The 19,979-nt window shown below is 47.4% G+C and overlaps 1 protein-coding gene across 1 annotated transcript; it reads left to right on the plus strand.

Moving 5' to 3' along the window:
- The first annotated feature begins 422 nt into the window (after window positions 1-422).
- Window positions 423-19,342, plus strand: KY (kyphoscoliosis peptidase). The gene is made up of 12 exons (XM_010012638.1): window positions 423-611; window positions 1,593-1,655; window positions 3,837-3,899; window positions 5,922-5,996; window positions 6,168-6,209; window positions 6,901-6,951; window positions 8,953-9,035; window positions 9,407-9,515; window positions 11,786-11,903; window positions 16,383-16,571; window positions 17,150-17,340; window positions 18,444-19,342. Exons 1-12 carry the CDS (start codon window positions 479-481, stop codon window positions 19,340-19,342), a joined length of 2,016 nt encoding a protein of 671 aa, XP_010010940.1. The 5' UTR covers window positions 423-478.
- Window positions 19,343-19,979: the final 637 nt, after the last annotated feature.

A 19,979-nucleotide genomic window follows, 5' to 3' on the forward strand; every position in this document is an offset into this window, starting at 1 on the left:
TTATTATTTACACTCCTAAGCATCCCTCCAGTGTCAGCCGGGGCAGAGGATCAAAAGAGAAAGCCTTTTAAGGATTTCTGCCAGAGCTGGGAACCAAATCCCCCCCAGCCAACAGTGCTGATGGGGGATTTGAGTGTAGACAAGTGCTTAAAGCCAAAAAGGGCATTGAGAGGGGAGGGGGAGCTGGGGGCACGCTCTGAAATCAGACACACACGCAACCCCCCCGCCACCGAAACACAGCTCTTTCCTCTGCTTTAGGAACCGGATCCCTCCCGTGATTTCCTTTCAAAGGTGACTGGTAACCTCTTCATTAGGGTTGGCTTTGGCAGGGCTCTCATGGTGCAGTTGGCAGGGCCAGCCCGCCGGTGCTGCGGCTCTGGGGGGAGCGCGCTCGCCTTTCCCCAAGGGTGGAAAATAAACAGGGCAGCTCGCAGCAGCGGCAGCTCGGCGGCAGGACCGGCACCCTGGCCATGCTCTGATGGGTACCATGGACTTTAAGACAGATCCAAGTGCAGTAACTATCAATTTGCTGCTTATCGTCCACCCTGAGGAGACAGCGAGCGAGCAGAAAGGGCAGAAGGAGAGGCCAACAGACAGCGACCGAAGCGCAGGTAACCTCCCTTTGGTGCGAGGGAGGGGAGGGCAGCATGTGTCTGGTAGCGAAGTGAAGCAGCAGCTTTGGATCACGGGTTGGGCTTCCCCCCACCCCACCATCCCTCTCCTCTTTTCCTTTGCAGACATGCTGCAAAGCCCCAAACTTCAAACTCTGTCCATAGGAAGCCAGCGTGCCTTCCCTGGTCCTGGAGCAGGACAGACCTTGCTTGTGCAACACTGCACGCTGCACTCTGGTGCATGCAATCCAAGGTGCAGGAGGTGATATACACACAGATACTAATCCGAGGACCATGCTTGCACCTTGCTTTGCCATGCCCCGAGGTGCCTCCACAGCCTCTGTGGCTGTGCAAGGGGAGCAGAGTGAGAGCTTGGCAGTTTCACCCCAGAGCAGCACCTACTACACCGGAGTACAGGGGAGAAACTGTTTTGTTGGAAGCGTGTCCAGGCTGTGTCTCCAGGGATGACTGCCCTGAGCCATTTATAGCTACAGTTTGGGACAATCTCCCTGTCCCTCCAGGGGATATTCCAAAAAGCTAAGGCTCTGCTCTGCAACTGTAAGGGGATCCTGCCGGTAGAAGTAAAAGGAGGAAAAGGAGTATTCCTGCTCTAAAACCTTGTGGAAAGTCCAGGTTTTCAGACAACCAGTTCCAGGCTAACGAGGGTAGACAAAGCTAATGCAGAGGTTGCGTTCATGCTTCGTCTAACACAGCATCCAGCGTGTACCCAAATAAGAGCAAACCCTATCACAGCAGCTTAGACCTGGACTATTGCACTTTCTTCCTCCTAGTATTTCCTACTCTAGCAACAGGGGCTGCAGCAGATGCTGCAGACAAGCTAGGGAAGGTGGATCCTAGTGAAACCTGGGCTCAGATGGAATGATGGGTTGCATGAAAGGTTTGGGGGTGCTTGGCCTCCAGGCAGTGCCAGAACCTCCCTGCAGGAGGACAGCCTGCAGATCTCACCTTTATGTCTTACAGGTTTGCAGGATGATGGAAACGGAAACAGCAGATCGCAGCCACCTCAGGGGAGAGACCTTAATGGTATGTTGTCTTCTCACTCTACTGATAAACTAACCACTGTACACAAAACCCATTTGCAAGCTTTTGGCATCCAGCTGTGCCTCTCGAGCATAAACGTGCTTGAAACAAGCCCTGCCTTTCCAGAGCTTCGAGGGGCTTCAGTGGAGACACATGGAGGGCTTTCAAGCAATGTGCCCCTGGGAAGCAACCCCTCCTCTGCCCCATGGCCAGGATGCACACGGGTGGAACTGCAGAGCCCATGCACGGCCGTCTGCAGGGGACCTTCTTGCACCTTAGTCCTATTCCAGGTGCTCGGAGCTCTTGCATTTCACAGTCAGCTGATGACACGGGAAATCCAGTGCCCCAAATTGCTCAGGTTGCAGACAGATCTTCCAGAGACTTCCCCAGCACTCACACAGCTTAAGCAGGGTCTGGGGTGTGCACGAAACCTTTCAATGCATCTATCCACCAGTGCTTTCTCCATCTGCCCTGCTCACATTGCTGAGTGCAAGGCAAGGTGATTGCTATCCAGAAATGATGTGGATGCTAGTCTTGAGTGTTCCCCTGCCAATTGCTCACCCATCTGCCCTGAAGCAGTTCAGAAGGAGCATCTGAAGATGTTACCCCAGGCTGCACACAGCCAGGCTGCAGGACTGCAATGCAATGGGTCAGAGCAGCTCCCAGGGAACGGAATCAGACCATCTGACTTGCTTTCTTGGTAGTCTAAGCTTAATGGGATGTCTAGCAGAGAAAGGTGAGGGGCAAAGGTAAAGCAAAGGTAATTCTCATGGTACCAGAGGATTGTAGTTATATTGAACAGGAGCTTTGCTTCCACAGGCCAAGCAATTGCAGCACACAAAACCCACGGCTGTGCCCAGTACTGTGCTCAATAGGAGCCCTGTTCAAAGCCCCTCTGAAATCAGTGGTGGCTGGTTGGTGCTCGCAGGCTGTGAGCAAGCGACATTTCCCGGCAAGATACAACTTTGGGTTTGTCTTTTTGCAAATCTGATAGTCTCAGACACCAGATAACAAAATCCTCCTCTCCAGGAAGCAGATAAATGTTCAACACTCTTTACTCCTCTGTCACACTCAAGAGGGTCTGCAACCAGAGCTGCAGAGCACAACTCAAAGCCTCCATTATGAGCGAGAGGATCGGATCAGTCGTTTATCACCCCAAACTAGTGACAGGAATATTTAGTATGCACATGGGAAACCTTCCCTTGCAGCTCTACCTTAGGCACAATTTAAATCCCTGCGAGGATTACCAAGTATTCATATGCCGGAGGAGCAGGCAGAGCTTTTGCTCCTCTAGCACCGCAGGGGTTAATAAATTCCCTTTTAATCAGCCGTGTTAGCATCTTGATGAAGCCTCTGACACCACGGAGCAGCTGGTGCTGCCGCAGTATTTACAAACTGGATGACATAAGCCTCATCCCAATTCCACCAAGGCAAACAGGCTGCGGCCCCGGCACCGTGCCGCAGGACCCCATCCTTGTCCCAGCCACAAGGTAGGGATGGTATCCAGCCTTCAGGACAAGCCATGGAAACCAGGCTCCCTGTGCCGGTCTCTGGTGGCTGGCAGGACAGTGATCCCATGACACTTTGTGTAGAGAGCAAGGGACTGCCCTGGCCAACATCCACTGGCAAAGCTGGAGCACCCAGAGCCCTGGCATCTGCTGACTGCCCTGGATGTCAGTGCAGTGCAGTGCAGGGGAGCAGATTTATGCTGCCTGCAACTGCATAGATCCCCACACTTCCCTCTGCTCCAAGGACCCCAGGGCTAGCTGGCATCACTGAGATGGTCAGGGGCTCCCAGAGCACAGAGGGGAGAGGTGAGGATGAGATGCTGACAACCACAACAATGCTCCCACTCAGGGACCACACCGCCTCCAAGCCCCCTCCTGCTTGTCCTTCCCTCCCAACCACCTCTCCAAACAGTGACCTGCTGGTTCAAGCACCCTAACCCCCCACCCTGAGCAGCAGCACCCACTCCAGCCCTTCTCTAGGCTGGAGCATCCCTCTGGAGTGGGGCCAGGCACCCTGGGACCGTGACCAATTGGGCATCAAAGCTGGAGAATAAGGTCAAGCTTCTTGTGTCATTACTTACTTGGCTGCTGAGTGAAGGCACAGATTTAATCCACCACCACACCAGGCACCTCCACTGTCCTCAAGGCACTGAGATGTTTTTCTTTGTGCAACCAGGCTGTCAGGTCTCCAAGGAACCCTGCAAGCAGACGCAAGCCCTTACTTCATACTCCAATGAAGGTAAGTGGTGCCCCAAAGGATACCAGTTTTTCAGAGCAAGGCTTCAGTGAGTTCCCTATCAAGCTTTCACTGTAATAAAACAACCTCAGAACATCCCCAAAGAGGGGAAAAGCCCTACCCTGACAATTCTGTGATCTTGAGCACGAGGAATGAAAAATCCCAGGGGAGCCTGGAGAATCCTCAGGTTTTTCAGTGTGGGTGAATGGAAGTGGATCCTGAAGCACCTCGGTTCCCACCAACCCTCTTAACATAGCATAGATGTAATCAGAAAGCATGGTAAGAACATACTGCTGCCAATGTCAGATATTCCAGTCCTGATAGATGGGTGCAATGGCTGGAAGAAATAATATTGGCAGAATAGCTTGAGATAGTTGGTTGCAGATGTCCTTTCATAAGGACCTGCAAGGAGCAATCCCTGCACTAGAACAGGGGCACTGCTGGGCCAGCTGGACCCCAAAGCACTCACTGGCCATGGACCAAGAGAATGAGGAGAGGAACAAGTGTTTCTTTATGAAGGACATCTTGATTAGGAATAGTAAAAAAAGGCATAAAAACTTCAGAAAGCATTTCATAGCATTAGTTTTTAAAGCAATGGATGTAGCACTTTGGAAAATTTCCATGGAATTACAGGAGTTATTTTCATTTGTTCAATGTCTTTTAAACTGGCTGATGGCAGCATTCCCTGCCATTAAATTTATTTCTTGAAAACGAAGAATCTTAATTTATGGGGAAAAATGGAGAAAGTGGAAGTTGGCAACAAAACAGACAAACCCCAAAACTAAAAATAACCTTGGGAAATTAAAAAAAGGACTCCTGAAAACATAAAACTCTTAAAGAAATAATACCGTTTGCACTAAGTCATCCCTTTGAGAAGCAACTTCATTTTACCTTCGAATTAACTGACAAAATACAGCAGCCAGCTCCAGTCCTGCCATCCTGAAACCTGCAGTCATCCCAGAATTAGAGTCAAGCTCTAGGATTTTAAAGGGGTTTTTTTACAGTTTTTCTGGCCTTCTGCTTTTGGTGCTTGAAAGGTATGGAACGTTTCTGCACAATCACAGGAGATACTTAACTTCTCCTGAAGTTAAACGCTGTGGAAAAACTTACTCCGTGCTGAAAGTGCAGATTCCTGCCTAATTAGCTAGTTCCAAGAGCTGGCTTTCAAGGAAAACCACAAATGTCATGACACTTTTGATAACAGTGGAGGAGGTAACACATGTGGTTGGACGGCAGCCCCAAGGTGCATTAACATCTTGACCGTTGGTCTCCAAAGCAACCCCTGTCTGATCTGAAACAGGGAGCACACCAAGTTCCTCCAGGGAACCTCAGTGGTTGCAGAACCTTCTGAAATGTTTGCCAAAAATAACGCAGTCTCTTTCAAGTAGTTCAGGTAATTCCTACAGGACACCCCTGAACTTTTTCCCTTGCACTTCTCTCTGTGAAACTTTAAACAGAAGATCCCCAGGTTTCCAATGAGACTGCTGCATAGCACCATGGCATGCAGAGCACAGTCCCCAGCCTGGTCCTGGAGTCTGCCTCTGACAGGCAATGGCCCTTGCAAAAGCGTTTTAATATCACAAGTCAAACCATTTTCATAGCTGTGATCCTTTCTCTGTTTGATTCCAAGAAAAATCAATGAAAGAAATTAAGTTTCTGCTTACCGTACCTCCATCAATAGCTATTTAATATAGTGATAAACGTGGGTTTTTTAAGCTGCCACATAATCCTCACTGAGGACCTTTGCTTTATTTATGATCCACTTTATCACCTGCAAGGCTCTAACAGGCTGTCTTGTGTTTTTTGAGAGCTTCAAATTACACCAGAGCCGACCACAGGCTTTCTAAACATACAGTTTATCTTATGGGTGCTTTCTTTTGCCTGGAAACCCAAATGCTTTGACACCTTCATAATCACCGCGTTAAGAGTCAGATCCTGTGATGCCTTGGCAGGGAATTCTGCCCTTCTCTCCCACATCCAAATTAGTTTTGCCTTTCTTAGGGAGTCTGTCACCATTTCTTGCAGGAACCCAAATGACAGTGGAGATCCATCCCAAGGATACCACCCCACAACTCTTCAAGAAGCTCTCCTTTGGAAAAGGTACAGCCTGGGTTTTCCCCCCTAGCAGAGCAGGCCAAGGGTGAGAGGGCAAAGGGGCCACATCCTTCCCTTTGCACAAGTAGTGAAGGCAAGAAACCTGGGAGCTCGAGGGGATGCAGCACCCAGGGCAGATGTTGGGGTGATTGCACTAACCATGTTGGCGTGTTGCAGGTCCTCGGAGGCTGCCCAGACTGAGAGGTCAGGACAACAAAGGTGAGGCTCTGCTCTACCACAGCACGTATCTCCAATCCAGCCCTCACCCAGGAGGAGACAGGAACCCTTCTCCCTGAAGGGCTCGAGGCTCTTGAGAGGGTGCCAAACCCTGTACCCACTCTCCCTGCAGGGCAGATGCTGCTGGACCCTGTCCATAGGGCTTGAGGAGCAAAATCCTTCTACTCCTAGGGCAGGGGGGATCTTCTCCTCCTCCAGCCCTGGGATGTGGAAGGTGGTGACAGTCTGGGGCCCGCAGCATCCCTCAGCAATCCTGCAGTTGCCACAGAGCTCTCTGCAGGGTGATCATCTGACAGCTCTGGAGCTCAGCGCTCCCTTCTTCCAAGCCTGGGGGGGTTTGGAGACGTGGTGGGCAGGGGTTTGCTGTCCCCAGCCCTCTGGCTAGAACAGGAGATGCCTGACTGCTGGGGAATGTGGCCTCTGCAGAGCCACAGGACTGCAGGGTGGGGACACGGAGTACTCTGCAGTCCAGACAGCTTGCTCCATCCCTCTCCCCTCTGCACACACGCTCTGCAGGGTGTTGACATCCATACCCGAGTGCAAGAGAACAAGGCAAAGAAAAGCCTCAATTTCAGCTTTTCCCACCCAGTCCCACTCTCCAGAATCACTTATTTCTGTCTTTTTCCCCCTGCCAATGACTGCTCATCTCCTGCTCCCTTCTCCACTGTGCCAGGTTTCCAGAGGACTGAAGCCCCGCGGCCACCAGGAAAAAAGGACCTGCACGGTAACACTCGGCTGTCCCCACACTGCTGGCACAATGGGCACAATGCAGGGAAGTCCTGGATAGGAAGCCCATCAGTCCTAGGAACATGGCTTGCCCTGCCTCAAGCCTAGGCTGAAGGACACTGGCAAATGATTTACTTTATATTGCCAAGATTAGCATTCAATTCCCTAACACCCTGTTCATCAGGGTGGTGGATACGGAGGGCTTGGGGAATGTCACATGTGCCCAAGACCTTCCCAAGGCTCCACACACTTCCTAACTGCACAGAGCTACACAAGTTACTCCAGATGCCACATCTGCAGGGAGCCTTTGCAGCTATAACCTCACGTAAGACAAAAACTGATAGCCAATTTAAAAAAACCCATCCTGCTCCCAAAAGGCAAAAATCAGTTTTCCAAGCTGTAGAGAATGGGAACCTTCAAATATAAACCTGCTTTCCCTCTCTTTAGGTCAGCATAATAACCCTCTTCAAGGAAAACCAGGATAAACACATGGGTTGTTAAAGAAACAGATGCCATGTACCTGGTTTTGGTAGAGGGACCCCTGCATCTTGCCTGGCAGACTGCACTGTCGATGGGACACAGGATGCCCCATAACCAATTCCTGGGGTGGAGGTTCCCAAGAAGGGCAGGGCTCAAGTTAACAAAACACCTTTGCAAGTCAGGACCAGACCTTCCCCCCTTCCACCCCCCACCCCCCCAGTGGGACAAAGCCCTGTTTTGGGGTGATGGAGAAGGAGTGGGTAATGAATATGGATCTCGGAAGCACTGCCTGCTTCTCAGCTGGGATAGGGCGCTCTCAGAGCCTCTAGTGCATCTTGCTCCCACCAGCACTCGTTGAGCAAGGCAGCAGAGGGGCATCTTGTTTGCTTAGCAAGGATCATGAACAAAGCAGCATGCAACCAGCCAAAGACTCTGTGCCTCCGTGCACAGGCCAAGGCAATTCATTTCTTGTTCTAGGCAAACAGCAGCTCTACAGCACCATACATTCACCTCTCCCAGCACTAAGGGTCACACGACAGCATTTTCACTTTGTGATCTCTTTTAAATCCCTTTCTCTCCAGAGGAGTAACAACCCTACTAAGATAGCTAGAAGAATCTCTTTAGTCCTTCGACAGCACACCATGGGGAGAGATTTCTGTAGAGCTCAATTCTCTTCTTACCAGCTTAGAAGAAAAGGTAGGGCTGAGCAGACAGTGGTCCAGGAGAGGTATCCATGCACTGAGTTACAGCTGCATCACCCAGGTGGGCTCACTGATGAGAGAGAACAGTGTCAGCTCATTCAGAGACTGTCAAAAAATAAGTTATATGATCAATTAGGGGAAGCCAAGGCCAGGTTGGACACAGGGGCTTGGAGCAACCTGATCTAGTGGAAGGCCTGTGGAACTAGATGAGCTTTAAGGTCCCTTCCAACCCAAACTGTTCTATGATAAGTTAGTAACTTTTTGTTCACACCAAGTAGAACTAGGAGCCTAGAGCCTGCGAAGATGCAGACAGGGGTGTAGGCACACCGGTTTCAGTCCAGCTGCTCTCCATGTTACATTTCTCATGTGCTTGAATTCATGCAGAATTCACCATCCAAAATAGTCACCTCTATCAACAAAACTGCTGCAGAAACCCAGCTCTTTTGTGTTTTTTTTCCAAGGGTCTCTTTTTTGCCAGAGCTTTCACCATACAGATTTTCCCTGATGCTTCTGCATTTTGTCTCCTAAATATAATATCCTGGGATTTTCTATGCTGTTACACAGTGCCAAAGACGCGGGGGCACCTCCAGCTCCAGCATTGCCCAAATTATACCAGACTAGACAGGATGGCTCCTGCTTTCCATGCAGCTGGCAGGGACCTTCCACAAATGGCCCTCATGTCCTCTGCTCCCTAAGCACCTGCTGATGGATCCCTCCATGGGTCAGGCAGGAGCTCTGCAGCATCCACTTATTCAAGCATACAGCCAGGAAAAACACCCCCTCCCTTCCCGAGACAATGACAACTCATTTCTTCCCAGCATATCCATGGGACAAATCCTCTCTGAAGTCCATGCCAGTAGATCTGCAGCAATTTGAGAAGCTGGATGCCTACGCATTAAAAGTAAGTCTCACTTTTGCCTCTGTCCTCCCCTTCAGCTCCCCTCTGGGGATGATCCTTGAAACCTCACTACCAGCACTAGCACCACCTTAGCCTGAGCTACTGGGGCAAGTGCCTCGGAATCTCCCAAACCATTTCCTTGAAAAGACCAGCAACATAGATCCCACTCTAGGAGGGAAACTATGACCAAAAACACTTCCTCAAACATGGAACTACAGCTTTATATTTCTATTTTTAAGGAAGCTCGAGTTAGAGCAGTCCCTTGGCAGGTGGGGTCTCGCTAGCTTTAGGAGAACAAGGGAGTGGGGAGGAAGGGAGATGTACCATAGCCATTTCTTCACCACGATCTTGCAATGGTTCCTCCTCACAAACAGGTAAACGTCAAGAACAGTGTAGAAGAACTTGTTAAAGCCCTGCTTAAACAAGCCCGGACTGATCTGGAAAAAGTCCGAGCCATATGGATGTGGGTATGCCATCACATAGGTAGGTTTTGATCTTCAGTTGAGAAGATAAGGCTGTTGCCATCAGCCCTCTTAACACTGCCACTGTGGTTTACCATACCTGCTGTGGGTTAGCTCCATGGGGTGGGAAGGAGGAAGGTTTTCTGTATGTATTTATGCAGAAATGCACTCAGAGGTTACCTTACCATCTCTGTTTCCATAGTCCCTCTCTCCTAGCACTGCCAGGCCCTACAAGGTTTGTGTGTAAATGATTTCTTTCCACATGATGAATCTGTAACTCCTACCCAACTTATCCAAAGGTGTAACCATAAAAGTCCCTATGAACTAGATGAGCTTTAAGGTCCTTTCCAACCCAAACCATTCCATGATTCTGTGACGGTCTCTTGGCTCTTCCGTTGGCAGCTTTGCCCCTATGTTTTGTGGATACATACTGTGGTGCAGCTTCTAGCTAGTACCTAACTGCATTGATGCTGTTGACACATCCATCAGACGTGTCAGCGCAGCACATTGGAGAGGCCAGCCTTGGTAAAACATGCCAGCCTCTGTGTGGCTGCCATTCCTGCCTGTAGGGCGCCCTTTCAACCTTCATGACAACTGCAATCACTCTAGTGATACACGTATACAAAAATGTTTGTTTCCCATTAACTCCTGGGGGAGAGAGGGGGGAAAAGCACAGCTATTCTTCCCTCACCTCTTGAGCTTCCTGATGGGCTTTTGGTGCAGTGCAGTTCCCTGGCTGAAGCGGCCAGCTGACAGACAGCAGCGGAGCAATTTGGGAAGCACTGGCCTAATCTCACGCCCACTGAGATCAGCAGAGCTTTGCCAGCTACCGCATGGTTAGCATAGCTAGGTCAATCCCGAGCAGCTTTAATCTTCCCCTGCAATACGCAGGCTGCTGATTTCACTGCTGATTTCCTGAAACCCAGCATTTGACTCAGCCAGCACCGCTGACCATTCACAGCCTTTACTCTATTAACTCATTTCTGCCTGCTGCTGCCTGGGCTGGATCCTGCTCAGGACAGATGGTCTGCTTTGAGCTGGTCCATTTACCTGACTCGTTCATGGCAGGTCTCTAATCCCCAACAGGTATGCTGTAAAAATCCTCACTGTTCTCCTTCATCCCTGCAGAGACTGACCCCCATTTACACGTATGGGAAATAAGCACAGTGCTAGGGATGTAAATTGGCTCACAAAAATGCAGTGTATCTATCCTGCAAGAGCACTAGTGGTATAAACTCTCACCTTGTTTGGATTTTAAGCGAAAGCACTGCTCTTGGGATATCAATTCCCACCCAGTTCAACTCCCTGCCTCTGACTGCTGCCTCCATGCAGCAGTAGCACTAAAAGAAATCTTAGCTACGATTTCTAGCATGAATACAGAGCCACATGCCGCCAGCTAGCTCCCCATACACCCCTCAGAGCGCTCTGCAGCTTTGCTAGTGGCCCAGTGAAGAGCCCCAGTGGAGAAAGACAGCCCTTCCCTACAGCTCCACGGGCTGACCCATAGACAGCTGCCACCTGAGCCCTTCAGATACAAGCCAAGCAGTCGTAGTGTTTCATCAAAGCACGAACACAGTGTGTTGCCAGCCTTTTTCCCTCTTCCACAGCATTAAAGGGAGGATGAATCAGCTGATACAGCATTCCTCAGAGCTTTGTCAGAAAAATATGTTCCTATTTTAAGAGGTTACGGACATGGCCAAGGTTGGCCAGTATTGAATTAACCTTCCCAGACCAGTTCCTCAAGCTCTGCCTGAAGGAACCCCACTGCGCCACTTTTCTGTATTCATTCAAAGTAATTAAGATTTCCTACACTTCCAGGTATTAATATGACTCACTTGCAACAAATCATTTCAGGTATTTCTCAACGAGCTACTTTCCAGGTATTTTTAATACAAATTGCTTGTAAAGAGTGCAAAACGTTCAGTGGCTTCCTTTGACAGTAACAGGAGCCCAACTCCTCCTAATGCAGAGCACTCCGGTTTTTACCGGGAGCTCTTTAGATGATAGATCCCCCTGCACAAGGGCCACCCCTGGGGAGATCCTCTTTTAAAAAGCAGGTTTTCCTCTCATTTGGATTCAACTGCTGAAAAAACAAACTGTGAGGAGAAATAGACTTTGTCCCTCTCCCCACCAACCGCCGTCCACAGCATCCTTGTGCAGCACATGCCATGGCTCATTTCTCCTTGCTTGCACTCAAGGAGATGAAAAGCAATCCAAATGTGGCTCCTGCTACCCACTGATCCCATTGCCTCAGGCTTTTGGATGAACCTTTGTCTGTGTTCCTTCCCGCAGAATACGACGTAGTGGGCTACCATAACAAAAGCCAGCTGTCAAGCAAGCCCATAGATGTGCTTCAGATGGGGAAGAGCATTTGTGAGGGATACGCTGGGCTCTTTGAACACATGTGCAGGTAAATTAAGTTCAGAAGCATTCAATGCCAGGGAGAGTTAATATTCATTGTCATCTCTGTGCCTCTTCTGTCTGCCTTTGCATTGACTGATGTGACTCTAAGCAGGATGCAGAACTTTAGCTTTCAAATCCATACTGTGGAAAACCAGCAAGCCCTAGAAAGGTCAATTTTGCCTCCTCCTCCATTCCCTCCAACCCCCCCTCCCCAGCATAATTTACTTTGTGCCATCTGCTGAGCTTCGCATTGCATTAACATAATGGCAGATGAAAACACGAAGCTAATTCAGTTAGAAGAAGCTGTGTTTTTCCTTTGAGTATCTGTATGTGAAGGTTAAAAGCATGGCAAGACTTAAACAAGAAGGAGTGTTGTCTCCAACATGCTCCCACGCAAGAGCTGGGCACAGTCCCAAAAGGAGCTCCCCCAAAACCTTCTGGAGATGCCCTCTTCCCTCCACTACCAAAGCATCATCTCACGCTTACCACACTGTTTTCTGCAGTCAATCTTAAGGTCCATCACGGTGGAGGCCAATATTGCACTTTCCATTTTATAGCTACGTGGGCATTTAGTGACTAAAATCCATTCTCCCGCCTACAAAACCATGTTGACTTCACTGGGGATCAGCTGCATAAACAAGTGGGGTTTCCCCCACAAAGCAGGATTTACAATCACAAAGCCATTCCATGGAAGAGGCAGCCGTTTCCTCGGTAGGGAGCACAGTGCCTTGCATGTGAATGGAGCACAAATCCGTTTGGCTTAGATTAGTGAGGGCAATGAGGGTGCCTGGCAAGTTTGGGACCAGCCTTATGTAGAAGGGTTGGCCAAGGGGGGAAAACTGGACCTGACAACTCAGGGACACAAGATTGGAAGGGTCTTCCTAACACCAGAAAGCAATGGTGTGCTTTCCTAAGAGCGTGGGCTTGCAAGGTGGCTCGCCCAGGGAGCACCTTCTCAGCAGAGCAGCTTCCATGTACAAGATAGCTTTGGGAAAAATTTAAGACCAGTTACTAACTGCCATGTGTAACAATTGGCTTTCCACAGCACCCAACAAGATTTGGGGAGGTTTTAACCATGAAACAAACAAAATCTACAGGGAATAGGACAGATCTGTGAAAAAAATACCATGCCAGATGCTAAAGTGGGGAATGCTTCCAACCAATAACATATCGCGCGATATTGGATCTTGCTTTCTAAAGAGTAACGTAAAGAAATAGGGTAATGAAGTATGAATTTATAACTGCATCTTATGGAACAGTTATTAGCACTTAGAAGTGGGAAAAATTTGCATCTGTTCATTAAAAAGCATATGTTTCATTCATTAAAAATCTTTCCAAGGATATTTTTTACTATTGAATACTATTGAAATCTGTTGATTTACTCTTAATTCCTCAGTTCCACATTGATTATGCATTTTGTGATTTGGGAAACCTCCTAGTCATCCAGCCCATCACTTTTGTCAAATATTAACTACATGTTTAGCTCCTTTTATTGCAAAACTACAACCAAAGACAACACCCCTTTCTTGCAAGGGAATCTCCTCATCGCTGCTTCTTGTGCGATGTTCAAGTCTTATGCTGAGTCTAGGCACAAAGGCAAGAGGCAAAGAGCAAAGGCTTTTCAGAGAGGCAAGTTTTTGAGGGAAAAAAAAAGGTCTTTTAACATGCCTTTTTTCCCCAGCTCCCACTGAGGCAACTTAACTCAATTTGCCAGCCGTCAGGAATCCCCCCAATAGTTATGCTGAAGTCAATGGCTGACACTGACTGAGTCCCACTATAACCTTGTTCATAATTAGTCTGCAGATTATCCAGGTTTCACATCCTCGTTTACTACAGTCAGTAGCTTTCCCTCTTTTCAGGCACAGGAGTGTACACCTCCCTATCACAAGTATAAACCATTCTGCCTTCCTCCGGAGAAACCAGATTTGCCTTTTCCTTTTAGATGAAATCATCAAAGTCAATCTGAAATGAAAGGGAAGACGGTGCCATTGAATTCCAATGACACCTATAGCAAGATCCAGATTATTTCCTACTCTATTTAAAGCAGAAAAGCAACTTAGCTTTTAACCTCCTTGCTGCGCCAAGCAGATGTTACCAACTTTCTAAATTCAGTTCTTCCAGTCCCCCCTGTATTTAGGTTATCTGCTACCATAACATTACCACTTCAAGCATTTCTGGAGATATTCTCAATCTTTTATTTTCCTGGTTAATTCATATGTATAAAGTAATTTACACGAGAACAGAGAGATGAACACCCTGTTTAACTAATACAGGATTGCTATTTTACAGGGGTTTTGTCTGTCCATTAGCAAAGATACCACTATTCAGATACTCTGACCTTTATTTCTGGAACTTTGACCATATCCAAGCACAAACTCTTTTTGTTGCTTTGCTAATGTTTGCTGTGACAGCACAGAGAGAACAAAGGGCTGAACTTGTCCCTTAATGTTCTCACCAAATATCCCAGCTAACAAGAATGTCTAGAGAAGCCTAGAAGGATTAGATGCCAAATCCCCATGAAATTAGTGGGAATTTGGTACTTAGCTCCTGTTAGGCCCCTTGGAAACTCCTGGGATCAAATCCTCCTTGAAGATCCCAGGATCCCAGTCTCAGTTACACCATGTAAATCCAAGCTCTCACCAGTCTTGTCAGCGGAGTTGCTCCAGTTACCACCGAGCTCCACCTTAGGATTTGGCTCACAGGCGGCTGTGGGCTGGCAGGGACTTTACAGACCACCCGTGACACCAGGTTTCTCAACGGAAAACAGGCTTGTCACGTTCACTCTGAATATCTCCTGTGACAGGCACTGCCTCACACTACAAACAGCCCACGCTAAGTGAGAGGTGGCTTGAACGGTCCCTCCTCTTTGCTGGCCATCTTTAGCAGGGATGGAGCCCTGCCATTTTTCTCCTCTCTGCAGACCTTTTGTCTTCTCTCTGCAGGCTGCTCAATGGGAGCTCCCAGCTGGCTCTCCATCAATCCTTTGCAGTGGTGATTCCATTTTTGATACTCTTTCTTAAAGAATTCTGGAAAGAATGTAAGAATTTAACACTCTTAAGGAGTATCAAATAACTAAGTAGCACAAAGACATCCAGGTTTGAGCCTAGTAAATCCTATGAGAAGCTGAAGTCACCACCTTCCCTCTAAACCAGCACCATCTCTGTGAGGAAAGCAGTCCTCCCTGTAAGCATTACTGCACTGCCAACTACCTGACGCAGTGATAACAGATACTGCCAGTATCTGTTACCAGGCCTCGACTTCCACAACCATGCTAATTATCTTCCCCATAAATACCACTTTTCCTCTGAGTTAAACCCACATTATGCAGACAGCCTTGCTCTTGAAGCATGCACAGTTTATTACTTAAGGTAGTTGTTCCATTTAATGTACCTTTCAATGAAGAAGAAAAATGTCAATACCATCCTACACAGAAGACAATCCTCTAAGCAAAGCACTTTTAGATTAATGCTGAAATAAGACTCAAATGATAGAATCCTATCAGCAGCAGATAGCTTATTACAAGGTGCTTATTTAAGTCTTATTTACACTTCAACACAGGTATTCATTATAGTTTTTTCAAAAGAGACTAATCGTTTGTTCCCTGGGCAAGCACAAGCTCACTCTTTAAGGAAACTAAATCAGCATCCACAGTCCCATGAGGTCTAAGATACCTTAGCGGGTGTCAAACACCAGGCCTGCCATCACAGAGAGAACACAAGCATGAACAGGCACGCTTTTAATTTATAATTACACGGGCTAATTGTGGACAGCTTCAAAGGGATACCACTGAGTAACAAGGCAGAGAGCAATTAAGCACACTTCATCTTTGTCATCCTCCTCTAACAATACTGAATTGATGGTGCATCAGGGAAAAAGAGAGTGAATATGCAAAAACTGGAAAAGAAAAGCCCCTTCCTCCAGTGGGATGCTCTCTCCAAGTCCCTGTGCAAAGATTACAAGAAAACAAATGGCCCCTACCCAACAGCTTGGCATCATTACCTTGGGTTACTCTTGCGTGCCCACCCCATATGAAGACATTCACTATCACAGCTGAGAAAAACAGAATCTTTAAATGATGTCAGTGGTAAAGGGGCGAACTTGCCTGTCTCTAGATGTGCTAGTATGAGAAGGCAGTTAGAGGAAAGCTGTACAAAATGCAGAGATTCCCCCCAGCAAGAAAAGTACAGAGCCCCAGCTAACAGCAAGCTTTCCTAAGAGTTAAGTGTATCATTTAGCACAGTGTCTGTCACCAGGGGTAGAAGTTGAAGTTTTCAAATAGAACTACATTAGCACACTTAGACATTTAAAACCCCTAGCTCCATTGGGACTCAACTGCAAGGAGGCACCTGAGGAGCTGATGGAGCTGATCCGCTGGTCTACAGGGTTGAAGTTCTGCAGACTTTGCTCCTCCTTTTGTCCTCCCATAAAAGTACACTGACAGGTTTAAAACCAAAGTCTCTTGCTGCATCTTATTGTTTCCTTTTAGTATTGCAGGAATCCAGTGCATGAAGCTATCGGGACACTCTAAGGGGAATGGGTATAAGATGGGACAGACCTTTACAGGGGACTCTGACCACACCTGGAATGCTGTCTACCTCGATGGAAGGTGGCATTTACTCGATAGCACCTGGGGAAGTGGTGCTGTTGATGATTCTTTCACCAAGTTCACCTTCAGGTAAAGAACCATCCTCTATGTTAATACATAAACCTACCACAGAAGGAAAGCTGATGGGTTTGGCCCATCAGTGACAAATATAAGGTCTCACAGCAAGACCCAATGCCCTGAGCAAGGTATTTGGGCTGCCTATACAAAGGATGGAGCATGTACCTGTAAAAAGGCCATGGCTCCGAGCAGCTAACTGCGTAACTGCCAAAAGTGACCTTGTTTTATGTACCACATCTTCAGCTTATACAATAGTACCTGTTGCTTGATTCATAGCTTTCAGATGCCTGAGAGAGGTTGCCTCAACACTTTCAAACAACAAGCAGTGCCTCCCTCTCTCTTCAGGAACCTGTGGTTGCAGGCGGTAATGCAGATACCCTGGTTTTATCCAAAACCTCAGCATTTGCCCTGGAAATGGAAGACCAAAGCTCAGGTTCCTTCTCTGCCCAGAAAATTTCAAACCCACCAACCTTAGACTCTCAGCAGCCCAAAACATTCCAACTTCTCCTGCTGAAACCACCACCACCGTGCAGGGGAAGAATCAACTACTCAAAATAACTGACTTTCCTTTAATCTCTTCTTTCTTCCAGATACAATGAGTTTTATTTTCTGACTCACCCAGCTCTGTTCATTAACAATCACTTCCCAGACAACAGTAACTGGCAGCTTCTTAAACCAACCCTGACGCTGAAAGACTTTGAGAACAACATGCTGCACAACAGCAATTTTTACACGTTGGGCCTGCTGACAGCACACCCCGAGACAGCTGTCATCCAAACAGGTAACATACCCTGTGAGGGAAGCTACAGAGCATCTTCCTTTCTGTAGCCCCGCATCCTCCACACTCTGTCGTGCATGCAGCACATTACATTTCCATCTTGGTTCTGGCAAGCAGAGTGCACTCAAAGCACTGGGGGCAGAAGAGGGTATACTTTAATTTCTTTTGGTTTGTTTTCTCTCTTTTCTTTGGGTTTGTTGGGGCTTTGGGTTTTTGTTGCTATTGTTGCTCAAGCTGTGAAAATCTGTAGTAGCTGCTGGGCCTAAAAGAAAGCCTCAGTCAGCAGCTGAAGCTGAGTTACTCTATCAGCCAGCATCAGTGGTGTAAAATTAGAAGTATTGCTATTATATATTAGCAACTCTGGCTTGAAAAATGAGATTAAAACCTTTCATGATGTTCCAGAAGTTTGAATTACTGAACAACACATAAACAGGCACTTCTACTCAGCATCCTCAGTAAGTCCAGAGCAGCTCTTTCAACATTAAACTATTCAGGAAACACCACTGAACTACAGGCCCTGCATTTAAGATCCCCTTTCTCAGATTTTTAAAAGAGCTGCAGGAATTCAACTAGATATCTAATTGAGGAATGCTAAGAACACAGAGTTAAAACTTAAAGGCAGCAGCATTTTAGAACTTCGTGTTGTCTTCAAGCTGTTTGGGAACAGGCTCATAGGGAGGTAGATTATCTCCTATCTACATACTGGAGGGTTCCTGCACTTTTCTCTGAAGCTCCTTGGAACAGCTACTAGACTAGCAATTGGGACTAATCACATCTAATTAAGCCCTTCTCGAGTACACAACCTGACAGTACTTTCAGTTATATTAACTATTCTATAGGACCACAGTGTATACCAAATCTAGTGTATATCAAAATAGGATAAATGCACATCTCCAAAACAAAGACCACTTTTCACTTCATTCTTTTGGAAGGACACCATTCTAAGCAGACAGCTTACAAACTATGACCTGTCAACTGCAGCTCTTTGTTCCATTATTAGAGAAGCAGCGATTTACTGGGACAGATTACTCTTCCCAGAACAGGGTGTACATGCAAAAAATGTATTGAAACTCCTACGCAGGTTTCTTTTCTTTTGTATCTCATAGTCAATGGAAAAGCCTCTGTATCAGTGGATTGCCGCTCTGCCACACTATTTACGTTTAAGCTGAAGGGAAGAGATGAACACGGTTTAATGACTTTGAAAAAACACGGGATGAAGCTGGATATCTACCCACAGAAGACAGGCAGTCACAAGCTGCAGATCTTTGCCAAGCCCTCCAAAGCCTCGGATGTCTACAACTGCGTGTTAGAGTATGTCGTAGAGTGCAAGTCTGTGGACAAGGCCATGCGTTTCCCAAAGGACCTGCATCAGCCTGTTGGACCAAGCTGGTTCACAGAGCGGCAAGGGTTCCTGAGGCCATCCCACCCTGACCCCGTCATTCACACCAATGATGGGCGGTGTTCTGTCACCTTCACCCTGGGCAAAGACATAAGCGTCCTGGCCTCGCTGCACTCTGATAGCAGCAGCCTGACAGAGGATATGGGAAGGCGGCACATCATGCAAATCCACCGTGGGAACCAAATTGAGTTGAAGATCCATCTGCCCCACGCAGGGAACTTTGTTCTGAAAATCTATGCCAGGAAGAAGTCAGATCCTGGCAATTACGACTACATCTTCAACTACCTCATCACCTGCTTGAACACTGAAGTGAAGTGGCCGGCTTTCCCTCAGAGTTACAGCAAGTGGGTGGAAGACTATGAAATACTGGAGCCGCTCTCCAGCTTGCTGCCGGCGAATCGCAATGTTCAGTTTAAACTCAAAATGCATGGGATAGCAAAGGTGCTAGTTCAAGCTGAGAATGCTTACCCTCTCACCCAGAGCAGAGGCTACTGGGAGGGAACGTGCAACACTTCGGGATGCAGAGAGGTGTTTGTGATGGTGCATGAGAACGCCAACCACAGCTTTTATTCACACGTCCTGAAATACGAAGTTGAGAGCCAGTAACACCCCCTCCTTGTTCTTTCACCCACATGCATGAACCAACCTTTCCAACGTGCCCAAAACCAACACAGCTTTAGAAGATTGCTCATTCTCTCAATCAGATCTGTTCTTTCAACGAATACAGAACAACACTTGCAGGCTTTTGCAAGACCATGGGCTCAGAAGTTCAAAGCAGCAGAAAATCCTGTTAAGAAGGGAGCAGCAGTCGAAGAAATTAAATGAAACCCTCACCTACGTTTCAGCAATACTGCCCAGGCAAACACTTTGAAGAAAACAACTGACACTCTGGCCATAGGTCATTCTGTGCCAGCAGTGGTTGCTGGTTTCCAAGTTATGGACCATAAGAAAAGTCTTACAATGGCTACTCCAAGAAGAATCCACCTAGTTACGGGGCAGGATGAAGAAAGTACACCCTGGTTTTGAGCAGCAATATTGGACGCAAGGAACTTCAGGATATTTAAGCTTATGTATATCTTCAGTCAAGTTGCAAAATACAGCCCAGGAGAGAGAAGCATTAGGAAGAAGATACAACATGAAGTTTTCTTGTGCACTTCATTGTCTTACAAATTTAAGCAATACTGCGAAATTACTTTTTACACTGACTCTTAAATACAATAAACAAAATAATTTTTACCTTTTT

This window comes from Nestor notabilis, unplaced genomic scaffold, assembly GCF_000696875.1.
Source record: "Nestor notabilis isolate BGI_N333 unplaced genomic scaffold, ASM69687v1 scaffold18914, whole genome shotgun sequence".
NCBI classification, from domain to species: Eukaryota; Metazoa; Chordata; class Aves; order Psittaciformes; family Psittacidae; genus Nestor; species Nestor notabilis.